General features: G+C 66.9%; 1 protein-coding gene across 3 annotated transcripts; it reads left to right on the top strand.

The window, feature by feature from the left end:
• The first annotated feature begins 7 nt into the window (after positions 1–7).
• MICALL2 (MICAL like 2) lies at positions 8–20641 on the top strand. 3 transcript variants are annotated; one of them, XM_046668669.1, is made up of 17 exons: positions 8–383; positions 7917–7965; positions 10090–10231; positions 10904–11091; positions 11922–12037; positions 12277–13065; positions 14589–14854; positions 15149–15242; positions 16371–16531; positions 16862–17023; positions 17496–17560; positions 17640–17763; positions 17883–17973; positions 18088–18161; positions 18951–19065; positions 19969–20015; positions 20429–20641. In XM_046668669.1, the coding sequence occupies exons 1-17, from the start codon at positions 241–243 to the stop codon at positions 20521–20523; spliced, it is 2721 nt and encodes a 906-aa protein (XP_046524625.1). In that variant the 5' UTR covers positions 8–240; the 3' UTR covers positions 20524–20641. The 3 variants fall into 3 exon arrangements, with proteins under 3 accessions (XP_046524625.1, XP_046524626.1, XP_046524627.1); XM_046668670.1 differs by lacking the exon at positions 8–383 and adding an exon at positions 3137–3412; XM_046668671.1 differs by lacking the exon at positions 8–383 and adding an exon at positions 4348–4649.
• The last annotated feature ends 294 nt before the right edge of the window (positions 20642–20935 follow it).

Raw genomic sequence — 20935 nt, 5'->3', positions numbered from 1 at the left:
CGGCCCGGGGGCGGGGCTCGGCGGGCGGACTCGGCCGTTCTCCCGCCGGCTGCGCGGCGCCGGCTCCTCGTCCTCCCGGGCTCGGCCGCCGGGGTCGGGCTGCTCGTCCTCCCAGGCGCGGGCCGGGCTCGGCCGCCGGGTCGGCGGGTCTGCGGTCCGCGCGAGCGTCCGTCCTGGGCGGCCCGGCCGCGGCTCCGGGAAGCGCGGTGGGAGCGCGGGGCGCCCGGCGCCGCTGCGCGCATGGCGGCCATCCAGGCGCTGCAGCAGTGGTGCCGGCAGCAGTGCGAGGGCTACCGGGACGTGAGCATCACCAACATGACCACGTCGTTCCGCGACGGCCTGGCCTTCTGCGCCATCCTGCACCGCCACCGGCCCGACCTCATGTGAGTGCCCTCGCCGCGCCCGCGCCCCGACCCCGCGGGGAAACTGAGGCCAGGCTGCTCCGGGCCGGGGGAGTGGGCACAGAGTCAGACCTGCGGGACGGCGGATGTGGGGGGACGAGCTGGGGCCGAGCGGAGCCGGGTTCGCAGGCACAGCCCGCCTGTGGCCCCTGCAGGCTGCCCCCTGGCCTCAGTTTGCCTGTCCACTGAGTGGGGCTGGGCCAGAGCCAGGACGTCCGGCCGCCCCCGCTGGCTTAGTCAGTCCGTGACTCAGGCCAGCGTCCTGGGCTCTGGCCACAGCCACCCCTCCCCCTCGGTCTCCTTGGGAAACGGCCGGCAGAGCGGCCCTTCTGGGCCCTCTACGACCCCCACTGCCCTGGGACCTCCCCACTCACCGGATCCGGGTTGAGGGTCACTCGGGGCTGCGCCTCCCCCAGGCTGTGCAGGCAGCTTTAGGAACGCAGCCCAGGGGCACTGTGGGGGAGGGTCCAAGGCAGAGCAGGAAGCCTGAGACCCCCCAGCGTCCTGTCAGCCAGGCCTCCACAGCTGAGGGTGATGGGGCTGAGATGGGGGCTGGGCCTGCGTCCTGGGAGAGGTGGGAAGTGCGCAGGGGAGGGGGCTAGGTCATCTCCCCCTGTGGAGGGTCTTGGAGTCCAGGCTGGGAGGCTGGCCCCTCCTTGTTGCTGGATCTTGTCCCCACCCTGGACCCGCTCCAGCTGTTATTCACTCAGCAAACTGTCTTTGGCTGTGACTGGGACCTGGCTTGCCGAGACAGAGCTCTGTGCAGGGAGGCCCCGGTCCCCTGACTCCTGTGAACTGGCTGCTGCAAGGGGGCCTGGCGGGGCTGGGTGGGCGGAGGCTCAGGGAGTGTGTTCTTGGAAGGCTACCTGCAGCCCAGGCGCCTTCTGGAGAAAGTGTGGTGTTCACGAGCATTGTCTAGAGCGGTGGCGGCTGGAGCCTGCGGGGTGGGTGTGCGCCTGCCGGGGAGGTCTCAGGGCTGGGAGAGGCCGGATGGAGGCCGCACCTTCCAGATCCTGCCTTGGTCAGGCCTCTCACTGTACAGATGGGGCAACTCAGTCCCAGAGAGGAGTCACCCTTGTTCGGTCACAGAGCACGTCAGGCAGAGCCGGGGCTGGTGCTTGGGGCACCTCCCCTGCACCCAGATGTCCCCTGTACCCCCAGGGACTGTCCCCAAGCACCCCTCTGTGCGGAGACTCTAGCCTTGAGAAAGAGGCCTGCAGGTATTTCCCCTTCCTGCCCGAGGTTGGGAAATGCATCTGTGGGGCCCCATGGGGAGCCCCCACGTGGCATCTGGACAGCAGCTGCTGCTCCCCACGCCGGGCTGTGCCTCAGCCGCCCTTGGAGGCAGGAGACAGTGGGGCAGAATGTGGTTCCGCATTCGGCACCCGAAGCTGAACTTTGATGGGGGTGAGCTGGGGACGTGGAGACGGGGAGAGGAACCAGGAGTGGCGGTTGGGAGGCTGAGTCCCACCGGGGTGCGTGCAGGGTCCTGGGTAAGGCTGTCTGGGGACAGAGCCCAGGCAGCCTGGGCGGGGTCCGCAGAAGTCTGTGATTGGAGGGAAAGATGGCAACCCTGTCTGCCAGCCCAGCAGCCCCAGCATGACAGTATAACTGGAGATTTGGGGCCTTTCCGAGCCCCGGGAGCTTCCAGGGGCTCCCAGCTGTGCTGGGACTGGAGGCCTGGGTGTGTGTGTGCATGCCTGTCCTGGCACGCACTGCCCACGGTGAGCACAGGAGGGCACACATGGGTGTGTCCACGTGCCGGCACACGCAGGCGTCCTATAGCTGCCCGTGTAACCGTTATTGAGTGCCTGCTGTGTACTCGGCCCTGCATCCCGTACAAGACAGCCTTGGCCCCTGCCTCACTGAGTGACGCTGTGGTCACAGAGACAGAGGGCGCACACATGCACAAATAACAGCTCAAGGTAGCTGCAGAGTCCGAGGGCTGGGACAGGGAGGACTGGAGGCCGCCCTCCCACCTGCAGTGACACGTGGGCACCGAGCTATCTTATTTACTGCTGACTCGGTTATCGTCCTGTCATCTGCCCCCACTGGACTCAGCTCCAGCAGGGCGGGGATGTCTCTGTTCTGTTCCCTGCTGGGTCCCCCGTGCCTGGAAGCGTGCCCGGCACATGACAGCGCTCAGTAGATGTCAGCATGGAGTGGGAGTTCTATGGGCGAGGTCGTGCATTCGGGGTTCAGTAGATATGGTAGGAGTTCGGGAGTTGTCATTGCATGGTTAGGGCTCTGCAGGGAGAGGCGGCAGAGCCTGGAGTGATGCTGTGTCCACGAGCCAAGGACTACCTGGAGCCGCCAGAAGCTGGGAGGGACGAGGAACAGCATCACCCCCAGAGGCTCCGGAGGGAGCCGTGATGTCAGGCTTCTGGCCCCCAGAGCTGTGAGGGAATGCATGGCCGTGGTTTGAAGCCACCCGGTCTGCGGTCAGTCATTACGGCAGCAGCCGAAACAAGTACAGGCTTGCCTACGTGCCCCAGCCCTGGTGCTGAAGGGCCGCTCGGGGTGGCTGTCTTCTTGGGGGAGCCCCCCCGACTCCCCCGTCTGGGGACAAGCCTCTGGCAGCAGGAAAGTGGACATCCTGTCTCCAGGTCCCCCACCTTTGCCACTAGGACATCCTTCCCTTGTCTCGTCTGTGCTTCCTGCTGTACGAGGCTGTTTCCTCTTGGCCGGGCCACGGGCAGCAGCTGCAAAGGAGCTGGCGGGCGCTGAGCCAGCCAGGTGGGGGACTCGGGTCTCCGGACGCGCTTCCTGGTTCTGCCTCCACCTGCTCCTCGGGCCCCGGCTCCGGGAGGCACGTGCCACCCCCATTGGTGGCGCCAGGGGGACCCTGGGAAGTTCGCGTGCTTCTCTGTTCGGGGCCCACCCAGCGATGCCCGTCCCGCCGATGCAGGTCTTCTGCAGGCGGACCTCAAGGGCACCTGCCCAGCCACCCGCCCGCCTGCCCGCCCGCAGGGCCTGTTTCCGCGGTGACGCCACGTCTGCCAAGCAGCCAGGTGAGCTCAGGACTGCCCAGAACAAACAGCCCCCTCCCGCCCCCTGGGCAGTCAGCCTGTCAGGGCTGGAGTGCCTCTTTCCCCTTCCGGCCTGACCTGGGACCTGCAGGGACCGAGGTTTCCAGGTGGCGGGAGGAGGGTGGCCAGGGAGCCACCCGGCGCTGGAGGCCGGACCGCTTGGAGGGGTCATGGAGGGGCCCGGGGAGGGTGTCAGGAAGTCAGGGACCTGCTGCATTTTGGCCGGGCCTCCTCACTCTGTCCACTGTGAGGTGACCTGTGCCTCTAGCACGGGGGCCGGAAGCAGGGGCGTCTCCCTGCCCGCTCTTGGAGACACACTCGTGCTGGGGGGTCAGGAGAGGGCCCCCCAGAAGCTCGGAGCAGCCCTGTTTCCCTTGGTGGGCCAGAGCAGAGGGTGGGGGGCCTGGGCTGCCCTCCCCCCCACGCCGGGCTCTCGGTCAGCAGGAAGCGGCCTGGGGACAGAGGCCTTCTGTTCCCTGTCCCAAGGGCCCGCTGCCCAGGCCCAGCTGCTGCCTTCCGGCCAGCCTCTCCAGGATGGGCTTGGAAAGAGGCTGCCCGCCCACCTCCCTGGGGACAGCCCAGGGCCCGGTGGCCCCCTGATGCCCCTCTCAGGCCACTTTGGAGACCCCCGGCTGACCCCTCCCGGCTGGGCCCTGCTCTGGGGCGGGGGCGAGGGGCCAGGTCTGCTCCAGTCTGGGCAGTTCTGCATCTGGAGGCCGAGGTGTCTCGTTTGCCCACCTGGTGGCAAGAAGGTGGGGCCCTGGGACGCAGCCCTGTGCCCACTGGGACCTCTTCTCCGTGCCTCGACCCCAGGCGGCCTCTGCCCTCTCCCGAGGTCGCTCGTGTCTTGAATCTCCTGTGCCTGGAACCCCTCCCTCCAGGCAGGGGGCTGGCTGGCTCGACAATCTGGGGTCCATGGTCCTGGGTGGCTGTGGGGTCCTGGGTGGCTGTGGCCAGCGGGAGGCAGACCCGGGGCTGAGCCTCAGGCTCTCCCAGCCAGGCCAGGCGGCCCCAGGGCTGGGCACCGGTTGGCACTGGGCAGACAGTGGAGAGAGGATGGTCGCACGTCGGACATATAGACCCAATGAGTTCATTCATCTGCCAAGGTTGAAAGGATGGACGGATGCCACAAAAGTCCCCTCACTCGGCCAGCACTGGATGAATTAATTCATCAGCGAGCATTTATAGAGCGCCAGCTGCATGCCTGACCCCATGGCAGGTACCCAGGAGTTGTACAGAATATACTGGATTTTAAATTAAGGGAGTTCGACTGAAAAAAAAATGATCTGACTTGGGACGGTGCCCCGGGCCCCAGCCCACCCGGTGCGCAGGTTCTCGGCCGAGCCGGGGGGAAGCTGACGCGTTTCGGTCCAGCACGTCAGCCGAAGTTGGCTGTCCATCTCCCGGGCCTTCGGGACACAGTCTTGCCCTGGGCGCTTGACACCAGAACACATCGTCCCGCCGATCAGTGCAGAATCGAGATCAGGGTGTCGGCAGGGCTGGCTCCTGAGGCTGAGCGACAGTCCACCCCAGGCCCCTGCCGTGGTGTGTAGACGGCTGTGTCCTCCTGTGCCTTCACATCATCTTCCCTCTGTGGGCATCTCTGCATCCAAATTCCCCCTTTTATAAGGACACCTGTCACGTTGGACTCGGGCCCACCCTGGCGACTTCGTTTTGACTTGATTCTCTCTGAAAGGACCCTGTTCCCAAGTCAGGTCACGTTCAGAGGTCCTGGGGTCAGGACCCCAGCACATCTTTTGGGGGGCCACAATTCAGCCCATCCCCCCAGGGCCCCCGCGCTGGCGGAAGGCTGGTCCTGTTGGGCTTCCTGAGAGCCACGGGTGGGGTCCCTGCTTGGCGCCCTCTGAAGGGATTTGCAAGGCAGCTCCGACTCCGCGGTTTCCGCCAGCGCCTGGCCTCAGAGCTCCGGGCCGTGTGGCCCTCGGGGACTAGGGCGATGCCAGCTGAACCCCATGCTGTGGGGGGATGTGAGCTCATGCTTCGGCCAGCCGAAGGCAGAGAAGTGTCTGCCCGGGGACCTGCGGGGAGCCTCTGGGGAGGGACCTGGCCGGTGCGCTGGGCAGAGATGAGAAAGGGCGTTCCGGGCGTAGGGAACAGCCTGAGCGAAGCCCAGAGGCTGGCGGAGACGTACTTGGAGGGGTCTTGGTCTGGAGAGGTGTAGCCGCTGTGGGACTGACCAGGGCGGTCCGGCCCAGCCATGGAGGCCCTGAGGGCCCAGGGGAGCCGTTGTGACGTGGTGCTATGGGGCGGTGGCCCTTGAACTTGAGTGGAGGGCAATTCTGCCACCTCCGGCCTGCGCCCCTTTAGCCCTGCTCACTTATTGTGGGTGCCTCAATCCACCTGAAGCTCTGAGATGCTCGCCCTGGGTCTGGAGGAAGAGAGGGCCCAGAGGACGGAGCTGCTGCAGCCCCCGGGGTGGACCGAGGCAGCGCGGGGGGTGGACTGAGGCAGCCCCGGGGGTGGAGGGCCCCCTTCTCCTGCTTGTTTGGAGACAAAACAGAGCCTGTCATCCTGCCCTCCAGCCCTGGGCATCTTGCTGTTTGGGTCAGTGACCCGGGGCAGGTCTGGAGAAGACATTGAGCTCTCGGAGGGATGGGGCTGGGAGAGAGGGAGGGGCTCCGAGCCCCCTGATGCAGAGGACTGAGGGCCAGCGTGCAGAGAGCCCCTGGGACGAGGGACGGAGACTGGCCCCTCCCTGCCCGTGGACGTTGGTGGGGTCCACCCGGGATGGGCGGTGGGTGTACGGCTGCGCGGACAGCACCACCCAGCAAGCGGGTGCCACACCACCCTTCCTACTCCTTCCGGTCATTTGTCCACCCGCAGACAGACCCATCCCTGTCTGGTCCGCGGCACAAAAGCACCCTCTGTGCTCACGGGGTGGTCTCGGCATCTGGAACGCGTTACCTGGGAGGGGGTCCGAGCGGAAACGGCGAGGTTTCCCGGAGAGCTGGGCAGGTTGATGAACGGACGGCAGGGCGGGGGGCCGGCGGGGCCTCCGGGGGGGGGGGGGGCGGGGGGCCGACCACTGCCCCGTCCTCTCCCCACTCCCACCTGGTGGCGAGAGCCGGCTGTTGCCCCGACCCCGGCCTCAGTGTCCCCATCTGTGTGATGGGCCTCCCAGGGTTGTTATGGAGTCAGAGAGGTGGGGTCAGTGCAGGTCAGGGCTGGAGCCAGGCCATCCCAGGTCAGGTGGCTGCGGGGTCTTGGGTACCCCGTTTGAGACCTGCCTGGCCTCAGCCAGGGTCCCCAAATTCTTTATCAGAAGCTGCAGTAGAACCGTCAGACGGGGACACTGAGGCCAGGAGAGGAGAGAGGGCTCATCGGGGGTCAGGCAGTGTGGCCTGGGTGCGTCTGGACATGGCTCCCGGCCTGAGCTCTCTCCCGTGCCGTGCGGCTTCTGTAACAATCCATTCACCCCGAAGTGGCAAGGCTGCCGTCCAGGACCCCACAGATGCTACGGGGAGAGACGGACAGATGGCCATTTAACCAGCACTCCCAGGGGCTCCGGGCCCGGGCCACAGCAGGGCTGAGTCAGCCGTGTGGTCTGCTCAGAGGCCCTGGGGTGCAGCGGCCGTGGCGTGTGGCCATGGCGCGCGGAGTCTGGGGCCAACCTGGAGCGGGTGCGTGGCTCCTCCTGGCCTTTGGAACCGTGGCTGCGCCCCTGTGGGCCAGTGTGTGTTCAGGGCGGGGGCTCTGAGGTGCCCCCTCAGGAGGGAGCTGGGCACCAGGGACGTTTAATGCCACTCCCCAATGGTTCGAACTTTAGATGCCTGGACGCTGGCGCCGGGGCCTGTCTTCCTTGCTGTGTGGCCTCCGACAGGTCACGGAGCCTCTCTGTGCCTCAGTTTCCTGATCCTTGAGAGGCGGGTGTGATAGCGTCTGTGGGTGTAGAGCTGAGAGCCGGGGCGATCGTGGGAGGTGCCGGGTAAAGACAGTGATGACCCGACGGAGGAGGGAGCGAGGGTTCGGCCCGCCCTGACCGCTGGGCCACGTGGAGCTCCGTCCCTCACTGCTCGTCGGCTCTGTTCCCTGCCCAGGAGCCTCATGTCCACCCTGTGGTCTCACCCCTGGACGTTGGCCTCCCGTGACCCACCAGGGCCCTGAGCGTCTCAGGGTTTGAAAGCAGCCCACTGGGAGCTATTCCTGGCTGGGCCGCCCCGGCTGGCGCTCGGCCTCTCTGGGCCAAACCCTGCGGCCACCCAGATGCGGGCAGGGCAGGGTGAGGGCTGGGCCTTGCAGGGCACAGGAGGCGAAGGCTGCCAGGGCCGACCAAGGGCGTCCGCGCCCAGGTGACCGAGGGGCTGGCCGGCATCCCTGTGCCCAGCCCTGCCCTCCTCACGGTCGCTGTGTGACCTCACTCCTCCACAGCCCCATTCAGGCCTCGGTTTCCCCATTTAGGCATAGTGACCTCTGAGGCCCTCCAGCCCCTTCCTTCTGGACTCTGAGCTGTATTTTTACTTTCCAGAAACTTCGATGCTCTCAGGAAGGAAAACATTTACGAGAACAACAAACTGGTGAGTCCCCGTTCCTCCTCGCGGACGGTCTGCCCCGCGCCCCCAGCCCGGGTCCTGGAGGCTGCCCGCCGGGCCCCCTGGTGGGTCCAGCCTTCCTCCGGGGCAGCCGTGGGAGTCGCTCCCCAGAAGCACCTCTGCCCCTGCGTGGGGCCCTCCTGCTCCCCTCCTTTTCTTGGTGGGGGACGGAGAGGGGGGCTGCCAGACCCTCCCTCCCCCCAGGGTGCAGGGGCGGCTCTGGGAGGGCGGGGCCCTGGTGGGTCGTGGGATAGGCCAGCGGCAGGGGCCTGACCACTCTGCCCCAGCCCTGTGGGCCGGCCGGCCTGGATTCGGACCCTGCCCCTCCGGGCCAGCCCTGAGACCCTTCCCCACGCTGCCAGCCCCGGGGGCCTTGTACCCCGTTGTCCCCATGGGCTGACGGCAGAAAGGCAGAGCCACTCCCTCGTCCGTCCGTCCCTCCGTCCATCTGTTGGGGGCTTGCTGTGCCCCTGCTGTGCCCTCCGGCGGGGACGGACGGTGATCTCTGTGTGTGGGCGACTTGAATGTGCGTTTGACTCAAGATGGAATAAAACGATAAATTCGTTTCTTCGGCCGCGCTGGCTGCATTTCAGACGCTCCCTAGCCACACGCGGACGGCTGGGACAGAACAGGTCCAGCGTCACAAAGCTCTGTTGGACTGCGCTGACGACAGTGTGGCCTGTCAGCAGGACAAGTGCCAGGGGGACAGGGGGAGGGGTGTTGGAGGCCGTGGTATGTGGTTTCCTTGGGGGACGAGGGCCTCGCTGGGTAAGAGTAAAGCTGAGGGAGCCCCACGGGCATCTGGAGAAAGTGCTGCCTTTGGGGGGGCACTGCACGGGCAAAGGCCCTGGGGCCAGAGGGTGCCCAGCTTGTAGGAGAAACAAGGGAGCGTGGCTGGAACAGATTTGGGGTACAGCTGGAACAGTGGCGGCATGGCTGGAACAGTGTGGGGGCAGGGCTGGAACAGCAGGGTTGTGGTTGGAACAGAGTGGGGTTCCTGGAATAGTGGGGGTGTGGCTGGAACAGAGTTTGTGTGTGGCTGGAACAGAGTGGGGAAGACAGAGGCAGGCTGGGGCTGTGGGAAGGGGTTGGCCTCTTCCCTGAAGCCTGTTGTGCTGGGAGCCGTGGGTTCCACAAGACCTGTGCTCAGGGCGGGAGGCCAGGGGCCAAGGGAGGGGAGGGCCGGCGGTGGCAGGGGAGGGAGTCAGGTCCTGGACGTATTTTGAAGAGGAGTTTGTTTGGTGTTAGGGTTTGTTGTGGGCGGGGGCTGCGGGTCTGGGAGGGCCCAGGAGCCCCATTTTGGACTCGTGAAGATTGAGGTGTCGCCATGGGACACCCGCGTGGGGGTCATAGGCAGTTTAGGGAAGGTCCTGAGACGGAAGTGTGGGAGTCATCAAGTGAGGGATGGGGACTGAAGGCAGGAGGCCGGCTGGGCTGGCCAAGGGAGGGGAGGGGTCAGGATGGACACGCCGACACCCACATGCAGAGTTGGGGGCAGAGGAGGAATGATGGGGGCGGAAGGAGAGCCAAGACCGCCGGGTTGGGAGGGCGGGTGTGCCCTGTCCCCTGGCCTGGGAGGCGCCCAGCCCAGGGCATCTGTCCCAGCCCCAGAATGCCCCCCCAACCTCGCTTTGGCTCCCAGGACACAGGCGGCCCTTGTGTCCCCTCTTGGCCTCGGAGACGGCCCCGCCTGTGGAGAAAGCTACTCCCAACCAAACAAAGCTTGGTGGTGTTTGCCAGGCTGACGGGCACGGGGGGCGTGGGGCGCTCAAGGGGGCTCGAGGGTAACATGGGACCAGAGTCCTCAGAACAAATAGCCTGAGACGGGGTGGGGTCCCCTTGGGATCCAGGGCACGACCTCAGCTGCTGTTTACCAAGAGCCCTCCCCCGCGATGGGGCTGGCTCCCTGAGCTCCTCAGTCCTGCGTCGTCCAGATGTGTCCCCATTGTACTGATGGGTAAACTGAGGCCAGGGAGGTCCCACAGGCCAGCAGAGCTCCAACGTTGAACCCGACCTTTCTGCCCCCCACTGCCTCCTGGGTCAAGCTGGCAGCCGGGCCAAGAGGAGGGGTCTCCCAGCTCCCCCCTGCTGACCGCCCCCATCCCCCAGGCCTTCCGCGTGGCAGAGGAGCAGTTGGGCATCCCGGCCCTGCTGGATGCCGAGGACATGGTGGCCCTGAAGGTGCCCGACCGGCTGAGCATCCTGACCTACGTGTCTCAATACTACAATTACTTCCACGGGCGCTCCCCCAGTGAGTGGGGACCCCCCCCCCCCCCCCCCCCCCCCCCCCCCCCGCCACGGGCACACCCTCCTCCCCTTCCTGGCCCTGGGTCTGCTCTTCTCCCCCTGGGGGGCGCTGTTCCCGCAGCTCTTGCCTCGGTGGCTTGGCAGACCCCGTGGGGGCTCCCAGGCCTGGCCTCGGATGCCCCCCATTTGGTCCTGACATTCGGCCCTATGGCAATGGGCTGGCCTGGCAGGGAGGGGCCTCAGGAGGGGAGGGGAGCAGGGGGCCGGGCAGGGGCGGCCCGGGGGGACTTTATTCCAGCTGCTTCGGTGGCTCAGCCGCTTCCCCTCCCCCACACCCCTCATGGGGGGGCCTTAGAAATCCCCGGAATCACTCTGGGCGCAGGGCCAGCCCCGCCTCCCTCCCTGTTCCCAGTTTGTGGAGGAACAGAAAAGGCCCTCTTCCCCCCGGAGCAGGGCTCTCAGAGCGGAGGCCAGGCGGGGGCGAGGGGGCGAGGCCAGGCCCCTGCCGGGAATGCACTCGCTGGGGCTGCCCCCTCCCCCGGGCCCCCCAGACCGCAGGATCCGTCCATCCCACCCCACGGCCCGGGCACCGGGCACTGGACCCTCCTGGGGACCCAGAGCAGACCCTTTCAGAGCCACCGTGGCCGGGCCCCCTGACCCTGCGTGTCTCTGCCAGTTGGGGGCATGGCCGGTGTGAAGAGGCCTCCATCTGGCTCTGATGAGGAACCGAAGGGGAAGAAGGCCCCGTCCCAGCCCGCCAGGCCCTCGCCCACCCCAGCCTGGGGGCAGCCGCTGTCTCCAGTTCGTACAAACCCCATCGTCCAGCAGAAGGATGGCGGTGCCAAGGGGACCCCCCCAAAGGCTGTAAGCGCCCAGCCCACCTCCCTCTGGTTCTTGGGTTTCCCACCAGCTCTCACTGAGTGGGGCGCGTGGGACTGAGCATGGCCCCTTAACCATGGTGCCCGGGGTCCGGGGGCGGGGGGGCGGGGGTCCCCTCGGGTCCCGGGTGCGCCTTCAGCTGCTGTTTATCAAGATCCCCCACAGGACTGGCTCCCCCAGCTCCTTCAACCTTGAGTGATGGGGATATGATCCCCATCGTAAAGACGGGTAAACTGAGGCCCAGGAGGTCCTGCAGACCAAGCTCCAACCCCAAACCCAGCCCTTTCTGGGCTCCACCAGGCTTCTTGCTCTGTCCCCTCCCTCCTGGGTGGGGCGGGAAAGAATGCGGGGTGTGTCCCCTGCCCCGGGCCAGCCCCACACCGGGCGTTAGGGCGTCCCCACGCCGGTCGGGCGATGACTTGTGGTTGGGCGCCCCCTGCTGTCCCCGGCTGTCACACCAGGCTCCCCAGAGCTGCAGCAAGGTGGCCCCGGGATGTTGGGAACTGCATGGGATTTCTGTGTCTTGGGGCAGGAGCAGGAGGTGCCAGCGTCTGTCTCCTGGCCCCCGGGACCCCTAAAGTTAGGGGGACCCCACAGTTCCCTCCCTGTGGGCCAGGCTGGAGACTCTGACCTTGCCGTCCAGCTGGCCTGGGCACCAGCCTGGCTGCACCTCCCTCAGTCTCTGGTCTGTAAAATGGGATCCTCTCGCCTGCTGATCGATGGGGCGGCCGTCAGGAGGGGGCTCTGGGGCCGCCGGTATCTCCTGCCCACGGTGGGAGCTCAGACATGTCCGCTGGCCCCCCTCCCCTCCCAAGGGCCAGGCCTCGGTGGGCAGCTCCGTCAGCAGCATCTGTGGGGTCTGCGGCCAGTACGTGCACCTCGTGCAGCGACACCTGGCTGACGGGAAGCTCTACCATCGTAGCTGCTTCAGGTAGGACTGCGTGCGTGTGCACACACTTCCTGGGGTGTCCTTGGTGGAGGCTGTGACTCAAAATGATTTGCAACTGTGAGAAGAGGTGTTTGTTGAGTGAATCAACGACCGCATGCGTGAACACGGGAATACGTAAGTGCGTGCTCCTGGGAAAGCGGGAATGAGTGATCAGTGGGGGGAACGAGTGATGGACACACACACGCCTGCAGCTTCCTTGGGGGCTTTCCTCTGCCCCCCAGGTGTCAGCAGTGCTCCAACACGCTGCACTCGGGGGCCTACAGGGCCACAGGAGAGCCCAGCGTCTTCGTCTGCTCCAGCCATCAGCCCAAAGCCCCCTCTGCTAGCCCCAAGTTGCCGGGCTGGGCCCCCAGACCGCCAGGGGCCACCCCTGTGGACTCCAAGCCCCCCAGCGCCCCGCGGAAGGCCCAGGAGGCGAGCGGGCAGAAGGAGGCGGAGCCTAAGGCCAGGCCAGCAACCTGGGAGCCTGTGGTGGGCAACTCGACTGCCAAAGGTTTCGCTCCAGCCGCAGCTGACCCTCCGGCCACCACCTCCTCCCACGCCCCGGGGGGGAGCCCAGCCGGGTCCCGGCCCTCAGCAGGCCTGCTGGGCGGCAAAGCCAGCACGCGCGTGACCAACAGCTCCCCGACAGGGTGGTCATCGCCGGCACGGGGCCCGGTGACCGTCAGCCCCCGTCCTGCCCCGACCTCGAGTGCCCCGGACCCTCGCTCGGCCACCCCACCAAGCCGGGCAACCCCCCACGTGGCAGCCCCCCAGACCAAGCTCAGTTCCAGCCCAGCATCTCCGGGCCCCGCGGAGGCCCCTGCCTGGACCCCGGCAGCCTCCAGGACCCAGCAGGCCCGGGAGCGCTTCTTCCAGGCGCCTGGAGCCGCGCCCAGCCCCGGCCCCGCTGCCAGGGCCCCGGCTCCCGCGGCCACGCCGCCTGGGGACAGCAGCAGGGAGCAGGCGCGGAGCTTCCTCCGGAAGACCCTGCCGGGGCTCGGGGAGGCTGGCACCCCGGCACCCCGCAGGTGAGTTGGGGTGTGGCCTGGGGTCCTGCGAGGCCGGAGGGGTCCGGGCTCTGCCCTGCCCGCCTGCGGGAGGGGCCACGGTTGTCACTGTACAGCCACCATTTCCCTGCTCGGGGCGCGGGTGTGGGGACACTGCTGCCTGGCTGCTGCGCGGCGCCCTCTTGGTGCCGTCTGAGGACACTCGCTTTACCGAGGAGGACCGAGCTGTGAGTGGTCTGAGGGTCGGCTCGTGTGAGCCCAGCGGGGCTCGGCCCCCTGCCTGCGTCCCAGTGCCTCCCGCATGCTGCACGCGGGGCAAACACCATGGCGGGATGGAGGCGGGGTGCCGTGTTAGTGTCCTGGGGCCGCTGGGACGGAGCACTGCAGGCTGGGCGCAAACCGACAGCCCCTGATTCCCCCACAGCTCTGGAGGCCGAAGTCCGAGATCCGGGTGTCGCGGGGCCACGCTCCTTCCTAAGGCTCTGGGGGAGGGTCCCTCCTGCTCTTCCGGCTCCTGGCGGCCCAGGCGGCCCTTGGCCTGTGGCCGCGTCCTCCACCTCTGTCTCCGTCTGCACTTCTGAGTCTGTCTTCTGCTTTTTTGTCTCGGATAAGGACGCTTGTCATTGGCTTTGGGGTGCCCCCAATCCGGGGTGACCTCATCTTAACTTGGTTACACCTGCAAAGGGCCTATTTCCAAATGACCTCACGTGCTGAGCTTTGGGGGGATGTGAATTTTGGGGGGGATGCCATTCACCCGGCTGCAGTCACCTAGGGAATGAGGAGGCTCCACACTGAGCTGGCTGACGATGCTGTGCTCTCTGCCCCTCATCTGGGGGGACTCCCAGCTCAGAGCTGCCTGACCCCCACTGGATCACCTGTGGTGCCCAGGGGCGCCCAGGTGGGCCCAGGGCCGGGGAGAGCCGGCCTGCCCTGCCGCTCTGGCACCGGGGTGTCCAGGTCACCTGGGGGCCGAGGCTGTGCAAGGGCGTGTCTCACTAGGGGTTACCCAGCTCCTCCTGGAACCTGGCTGTCACCCTGGGCCCAGATTTGGGGGGAAGCAGGGCAGAGAAATGGTCCTGTGAAGAGTGGGCACATGGAGGAGCTGCCCTGCCTTGGGGAGGTGTCCAGGGTCCCCGCCTTGGGCCCTGTCGGGTGCCAGCAGCCTTACTTTCTGCATGCGTGTGCCCCCGAGGGGATGCAGGATGACCTGTGGACGTGCAGCCCGTGTGGAGGCCTCAGGCATGTCACTAGGAGGGAGCTGGGCAGGCCCAGGCTGGCCGCTACCCACACACCCCATCCACAGTGTGTGGTGGGGGCATTTTAATCTCAGCCGATACTGGAGTTGAATAGGAGGGTAAAGCCATCCAGACGTGGATGCCCATGGTCGGACCCTCGTCCCTCGGAGGGACTGTCTTTCCTCCCTCAGGAGGGTGGGCATTGGGAACCAGCCACCAAGGGAGGCTCTGAGGCTTCTGCCTGGGGGTCATGGTGGGAGGGGTTCCTGGATCCACCTGTGCCTGATGCCCCCTCTCTCTCACCCACAGGCCCTCCCCAACTACCTCCCCTGCTCTGAATTCCCATCCCAGAACTGAAGGACCACGAGCAAGTCCATCCACCAAGCTGTCACCATCACCATCTCCTCAGGTCCACCCCCCTTCAAGGACTGAGCCGCCAGCCCCCCTGAGTGTGAGCACCACCTCATGGGCATCGACGCCGCCCCAGCTGGGCAGGAAGAGCTCAGCTGTGTCCTCAGAGGTCAGCAGGGTGGGTGCTGGCTCCAGGCTGAAGCCGGAGGCCCCACCGGCAAAGGGTAAGAGTCCCCATAATGTGGGACAGTGATCCACGGCGTGCGGGAGGGGGCCCAAAGATGCACAGACAGTCAGTGCCCTTGGGGCTCAGCCTGCCACACCCTCACCTGTTTGGCAGCAGGGAAGTTGAGGCCCAGAGAGGGGGAGTGATTCCCCAGAACACACAGCACAGTGTGGCATGCTGGCCGTGGGGATGCCTAGGGCGGGACGGCTGCAGGAAGAGAGGACAGGTGAAGCCAGCCTTTCCCAGCAGACTCCCCCTTACCCTACAAGCCATCACCCTGCCCTCCACTCAGGCCCGAGTGCCAGCCCCCAGGAAGGCCAGGAGGATGGGCCGGCAGGATGGAGGGCCCGCCTGAAGCCCGTGGAGAAGAAGGACCGCACTGAGAGGTGAGGGGCCTGCACCTCCGCCTGGCCTCAGGGTCTGTGTCCATGTAGCCTGAGCCAGCACAGGGCCGCACAGTAGGTCCTCAACAGATGCTTGCGGGCGAATGACAGTGCATGTCAACCATGCTCACGGCAGGGACATGTGTGCATCTCAGCTGTAGTAGCAGAAGCCAGCTCACACCTGTCTGGGTGACGGATGGCTCACACCTGCCTGGGTGATGGATGGCTCACACCTGCCTGGGTGACAGGGGACAGTTCACACCTGCCTGAGTGACAGGATGGCTCATACCAGCCTGAGGTACAGGATGGCTCACACCAGCCCGAGTGACAGGAGACAGTTCACACCTGCCTGAGTGACAGGATGGCTCACACCAGCTTGAGTGACAGGATGGCTCACACCAGCCCGAGTGACAGGAGACAGTTCACACCTACCTGCATGACAGGACGGCTCACACCGGCCTGAGTGGCGGGAGGGCTCATACCAGCCTGAGTGACAGGACAGCTCACACGAGCCTGAGTGACAGTGATGGCTCACACCGGCCTGAGTGAGAGAGGCCAGCTCACACTGGCCTGAGTGACAGGACAGCTCACACCAGCCTGAGTGACAGTGATGGCTCACACCGGCCTGAGTGACAGAACGGCTCACACCAGCCTGAGTGACAGGATGGCTCACACCAGCCCGAGTGACAGGGGACAGTTCACACCTGCCTGAGTGACAGTGATGGCTCACACCGGCCTGAGTGACAGAACGGCTCACACCAGTCTGAGTGACAGGAGACAGCTCACACCAGTCTGAGTGACACAGGGCCACATTTCCTCATGAGGCCACAGGTGCCAGGGGCAGGCAGGCCCTCGAGCCCTGCCTGGTCGCTGGGCATGTTGGTCCGGGCCTGCTGTGCAGAGTGGCCGCCCTGCATGTGTGGATGGCATGTTGCGTGTGGGTGGGCAGCGGGCTCCGGTGCACCCTGGGGCCCTGGGCCTGGGGGTGTCTGTGCGTGTGTGTGTCGGCCATGAGTCCCAGAGCATGCGCTCACACCCGTGGAGGTGGGTGTTCCAGAGGGTCGTGGCCGGTCAGGTGCACGAGGCACACGACGTCCCTCCTCCCTCGGCTGACCTCTTGCTCCCGTCCAGGGCCCTGGAGCCAAAGGAGCCTCGGGTCCCAGGGGAGCCTCTGGTGGGCAATGCCCCCCGGAAGGTCTCTGGTGGCTCAGAGGGGGGCGTCCGCATCACCCTGACCCCTGTGCAGCCTCAAAGGACGCCGAGCCCGCCCCGCCCCGGACCTGGCCTCTCAGGTAACGCTGGGCCCAACCCGGGGCCCCGAGGTGGCCTGAGCCTCCCCAGCCGGGGACCACGGGGGGGTGGGACAGTGGTCCTGGGCGGGCAGTGTGTGCCTGTGCAAGCATGTGCACATGTGTGTGCACTAGTCCGCTGGCCTTGTCCCCCCGTGCCGACCAGGGTCAAGATTCTGCCCTCACAGGGGGACGTGGGTGCAGGGTTGTGAGGGTGGCCCCGTGTTGGCTGGGGAGGCCCGTGGTGTCCCTGCTGCCCAGCTCAGCGAGGCAGGGGGCAGGACACCGGGCCTGCTGGCCTGACACGTGGGTCCGTCTCCCACCCCTGGGCAGCTGCATCCCCCTCCCTGTCCCCGTCCCCGTCCCGACGCAGGAAGCTGGCCGTCCCTGCCAGCCTGGACGTTTCTGACAACTGGCTTCGGCCCGAGCCGTCGGGGCAGGAAGGCCCAGCCTGGAGCCAGAAGGAGGAGGAGAAGCCCCCTCACAGCAAACCAGGTCAGCCCAGGGGTGCCGGCCCCGTTTCTGTTTGGGGTCCTCTGAGAAGGAGGTGCCCGGTGGGGACAGGAGGACTGGACAGAGGCCCCCGCTGCCTCCCGCCACCGGCGTCGCAGATACCTGGCAACCCGGGAGCGTCGGCTCCTGGCAGCTTGTGGGACGGGGCAGCCTGGATGCTGGAGGGCTGCCCGGTGCTGCTGACCTGGAGGAGGGCGGGGGCCAGGGTGGACTGGGCACTCATGGGGACGGAGCCTGCATCTGCCTGTGACCTCCTGCCCTTTGGGCACCAGTGGGGGCGGCCCAGGGGCCAGCTGGGCAGGGCAGGGAAGCCAGGCGGGGGCGCAGGGGGCATCCCAGGGGGCGGAGCTTGGTGGGCCCAGCTGTCAGGGGTCAGACCCCCTTCCAGGCCACGTCTGGGTCGCCTTGGGCCTGGTGCCCCAGGTTCAGGAGGCTCGTCCTGTCCCTTTTCCAGGGAGGCCCCCGGCTCCGGCGAGTGTCTCCGCTCCACATGGCAAGGCAGTGACCTCCCCCGTCAGGGTGAGTTGGCCGGGATGGGAGTGGGTGAGGGGCTCAGCCCGGCGCCTCCAGGCGCCCCTCACCAGCCCTTTGTCCCCAGCTGCACCCTGACTTCGTGCCCCCGGAAGAGATCCAGCGGCAGGTGCAGGACATTGAGCGGCAGCTGGACGCCCTGGAGCTCAGGGGCGTGGAGCTGGAGAAGCGCCTGCGGGCCGCCGAGGGGGGTGAGCCCACGCCCGCCCCGCCTCCGCCAGCCTGACCCAGGGACACCCCGGCCCCTGCGCCCATGCCCACCCCCGCGCGGCCCCCGCCCGCCCCGCGCCCAGCCTGGCTCTCTCCGCAGACGCCTCGGAGGACGCGCTCATGGTGGACTGGTTCCGGCTCATTCACGAGAAGCAGCTGCTGCTGCGGCTGGAGTCAGAGCTGATGTACAAGTGAGGCCCCCTCCACCTCCCTGAGCGCCGCCCCCTCCAGGATGGCCGCCTCCTCTGGGCGCAGGCGTGGGGAGGCCAGGCAGGCCGGGCCTCATGGCTGCGTCCCCTCGGCAGGGCCAGGGAGCAGCGCCTGGAGGAGCAGCAGCTGGACATCGAGGGGGAGCTGCGCCGGCTGATGGCCAAGCCCGGTGCGTCCCCTCAGCCTGGAGAGCAGCCGAGCCGGGCCAGCCGGGGGGTGGGGGGCTCAGCCCCGGGAGGTGGGCATGGGTATGGGCTTCCCAAGCCCCCTCCAGCGGGCTCCCTGGGGTGGTCACCCTTTGGAGAGGCCAGTGGGTCGTGGTTATGGCACATCCTGGAGCCCAGAGTCGTCTCAGCTCCTCCACTTCCTGGCTGTGTGTCCTTGGCCAGGTCACTTGACCTCTCTGTGCCTGGGTTTCAGCCCCTGCAAAGTGGGGAGGAGCCTAGCTCCCACCTCCTTGAGCTGCCTGGAGGAGGAAGTGAGTTAATGAGCGCAACGTGCAGGAAGCAAGTGTTGACAAGCGTGGGCCGTGGCAGAGCGCCCCTGGGTGGGGGCTCGCGTCCTGGCAGTCCCCCCTGCCCTCTTCCGTGGGGGTGAGGCCCCGAGCCTCAGTTTCCGCATCTCTGCAGTGGGCAGATTTCGTGAGAGTGGGTGAGACGACCCCCAGAAGGGCCAGCCACCCTCGGTCTCTGATTCGGTTATTCACTCCGTCGCTCACTCGCTGGCTCATTCATTCGTTCACTCAAGTCGTTCATTGATTTGCTCGTTCACTCGTGCATTCATTAATTCATCCCTTCGATCATTCGGTCCTTCGGTCACAGTTGCCAAGAGCTCCCTGCAGGCCCCCGAGGCCCTAGCGGCCTCCTCCAGTGCAGGAGCCTGACCCTTGGGCGGTGGGGACGCCTCCCCTGAGCAGGTGGGACAGAGGGTTCCCGCTGACGGCAGGCTGTCCCTGCAGAGGGTCTGAAGTCACCCCAGGACCGGCGACGGGAGCAGGAGCTGCTGAACCAGTACGTGGACACGGTGAATGACCGCAGCGACATCATTGACTCCCTGGACGAGGACCGGCTCAGGTGAGGGGGCCAGGGGAGGGGGGCCCAGGTAGTGGGGCTGGAACTCAGGCCCCTCCCACCAGGCTGTGATTGGTCACCTCCCTGCCTTCTGTGCACATCCCCAGGTGGGGCCAAGGCCGAGGGCCCTGCCCAAGCAGCCTGTCAGAGGCCGCCCCCCACAAAGCCCCTCAGTCCCCCGTGTTCCCAGACGGTCAGGAGGGCCCTGGCCGACAGAACTTTCTGCGACTGCGGGACTGCTCTCGGGCCCGTGCTGTCCGCTGCGCCGCCGCGGGTCACACACGGCTGTCGGGCGCTTGCACTGTGGCCCGTGCAGTAGAGGATGCAATGTCACTTTTATTTTTATTTTCAATGCATGCAGCCACGTGTGTCCCCTGGTGCTGCACTGGGCCACCAGCTTCACAACTGTCCCCACAGAGCTTTCCTGTCCCCGCGTCTAGACAAGGGACCTTTCCAGGCCACCCAGGGTTGTGGCCCAGGTGGAGACTCAAACACGTTACTCTCTGAGTTTGAGGGGGCCTTGGCCCAGGTCGTCCCGGGACCCTGCTGTCCCCATGTCATTGTCCCAGGTTGTCCCAGGCCCCTCTTGCCCCGTGTCACTGTCTTGGGTCATTCCAGGGCCTTTCTGTCCCGATGTCACTGTCTCAGGTCATCTCAGGGCCCTCTTGTCCCCATGTCACTGTCCTGGGTCGTCCCAGGCCCCTCCTGTCCCCGTGTCCTGATGAGAGTCTGGGCCCGGGAAGCTGAGGAAGTGCCAGGGAGGGAGAGGGCAGTGCCAAGGTGTGGCCTGTTGGTGGTGACCTTGGTGTCAGGTGGGCTCTGGGCTCAGGGGTGGGGCGGACTGAGGCAGGCCCACGTGCCCCCCAGGGCCTGCTGCCCCTCACGGCCCCCTTGGTCCCGTTTCAGAGAGCGGGAGGAGGACGAGGTGCTCCAGAACATGATCCAGAAGCTGGGTAAGTTGGGGGCAGGGCAGGCCTGGGGGTCGGGCTGGCGGTCGGGCGAGGCTGGGCCTCCTGGGGACATGGATGCACGTCCACCTGGAGACAGGCGGGCTCAGCTGGAGGGATCAAGTTCCCGGTTGCTTGGGGATCTGAGAAGCAGATGGTGACCACACAGTCAGGGTGTGGGAGTGAGTTCCCTGTCACTGAGAGGATCCAAGAAGTAGCTGGTGTGGGCGGGGCGAGGGGCGCCCGGTCTGGGTGGCCACTGTGAAGGCCGGCGCCCCATGGCTCCCGTGGGGGAGGGCGGAGGGTCTGGGCATCCTGCAGGCTCAGGGGCCCCGGGAGGGCTCTGCTGGCGGGAGGGAGGGACCCGGCGGCCGTGGCCGAGGACGGGTGAGCCGAGCCGCAGCGCCCGTCGCCCGCAGACCTGCAGAGAAGCGGCGGGTCCCAGAGGAAGAAACCGAGGTTCCGTCTGTCCAGCATCTGGTCCCCGAGGAGCAGAAGCAGGACCCCCGAGTGAGCCGCCGCAGGACCCCCGCCTGGCTGAGCAGGGCGCACCGAGGGGCGGGGCCGGGCCGTGGGGACCGCACACCCTCTCTGCGGGCCCGAGTGGCCCTAATAAAGAGACTCTGCTCGTGGCCTGGGTCCCTCTCCTGTGCGCGTCTCCGGGGCCCGGCCGTGCTCCGGTCGGCACGGTGTGGCCGCGCCCGGCCTGGGGCCGCGTGGACTGGCTGGACAGGAGCCTCTCGGGGCGGGACGTGGCAGGACCTGTGCGAGGTGCCCTCGGGTGCTGGCCCCTCGCGGGATCTCTGGACCTGGAGGTCTGCGACCTTGGTCTTCGGGGCGAGGCCGGCCGGACCAAGGCCCTGTGGCCGGGTTCCTGGGTCGAGCGTGGGAGCGGGGCCCTTCCTGCTTTCTGGTGGCGGGGAGCA

The sequence above is a fragment of the Equus quagga genome, chromosome 7 (assembly GCF_021613505.1).
Source record: "Equus quagga isolate Etosha38 chromosome 7, UCLA_HA_Equagga_1.0, whole genome shotgun sequence".
NCBI lineage: Eukaryota > Metazoa > Chordata > Mammalia > Perissodactyla > Equidae > Equus > Equus quagga.
The sequence above is the reverse complement of the archived record's forward strand: the minus strand, read 5'-3'. Positions and strand labels throughout refer to the sequence as shown.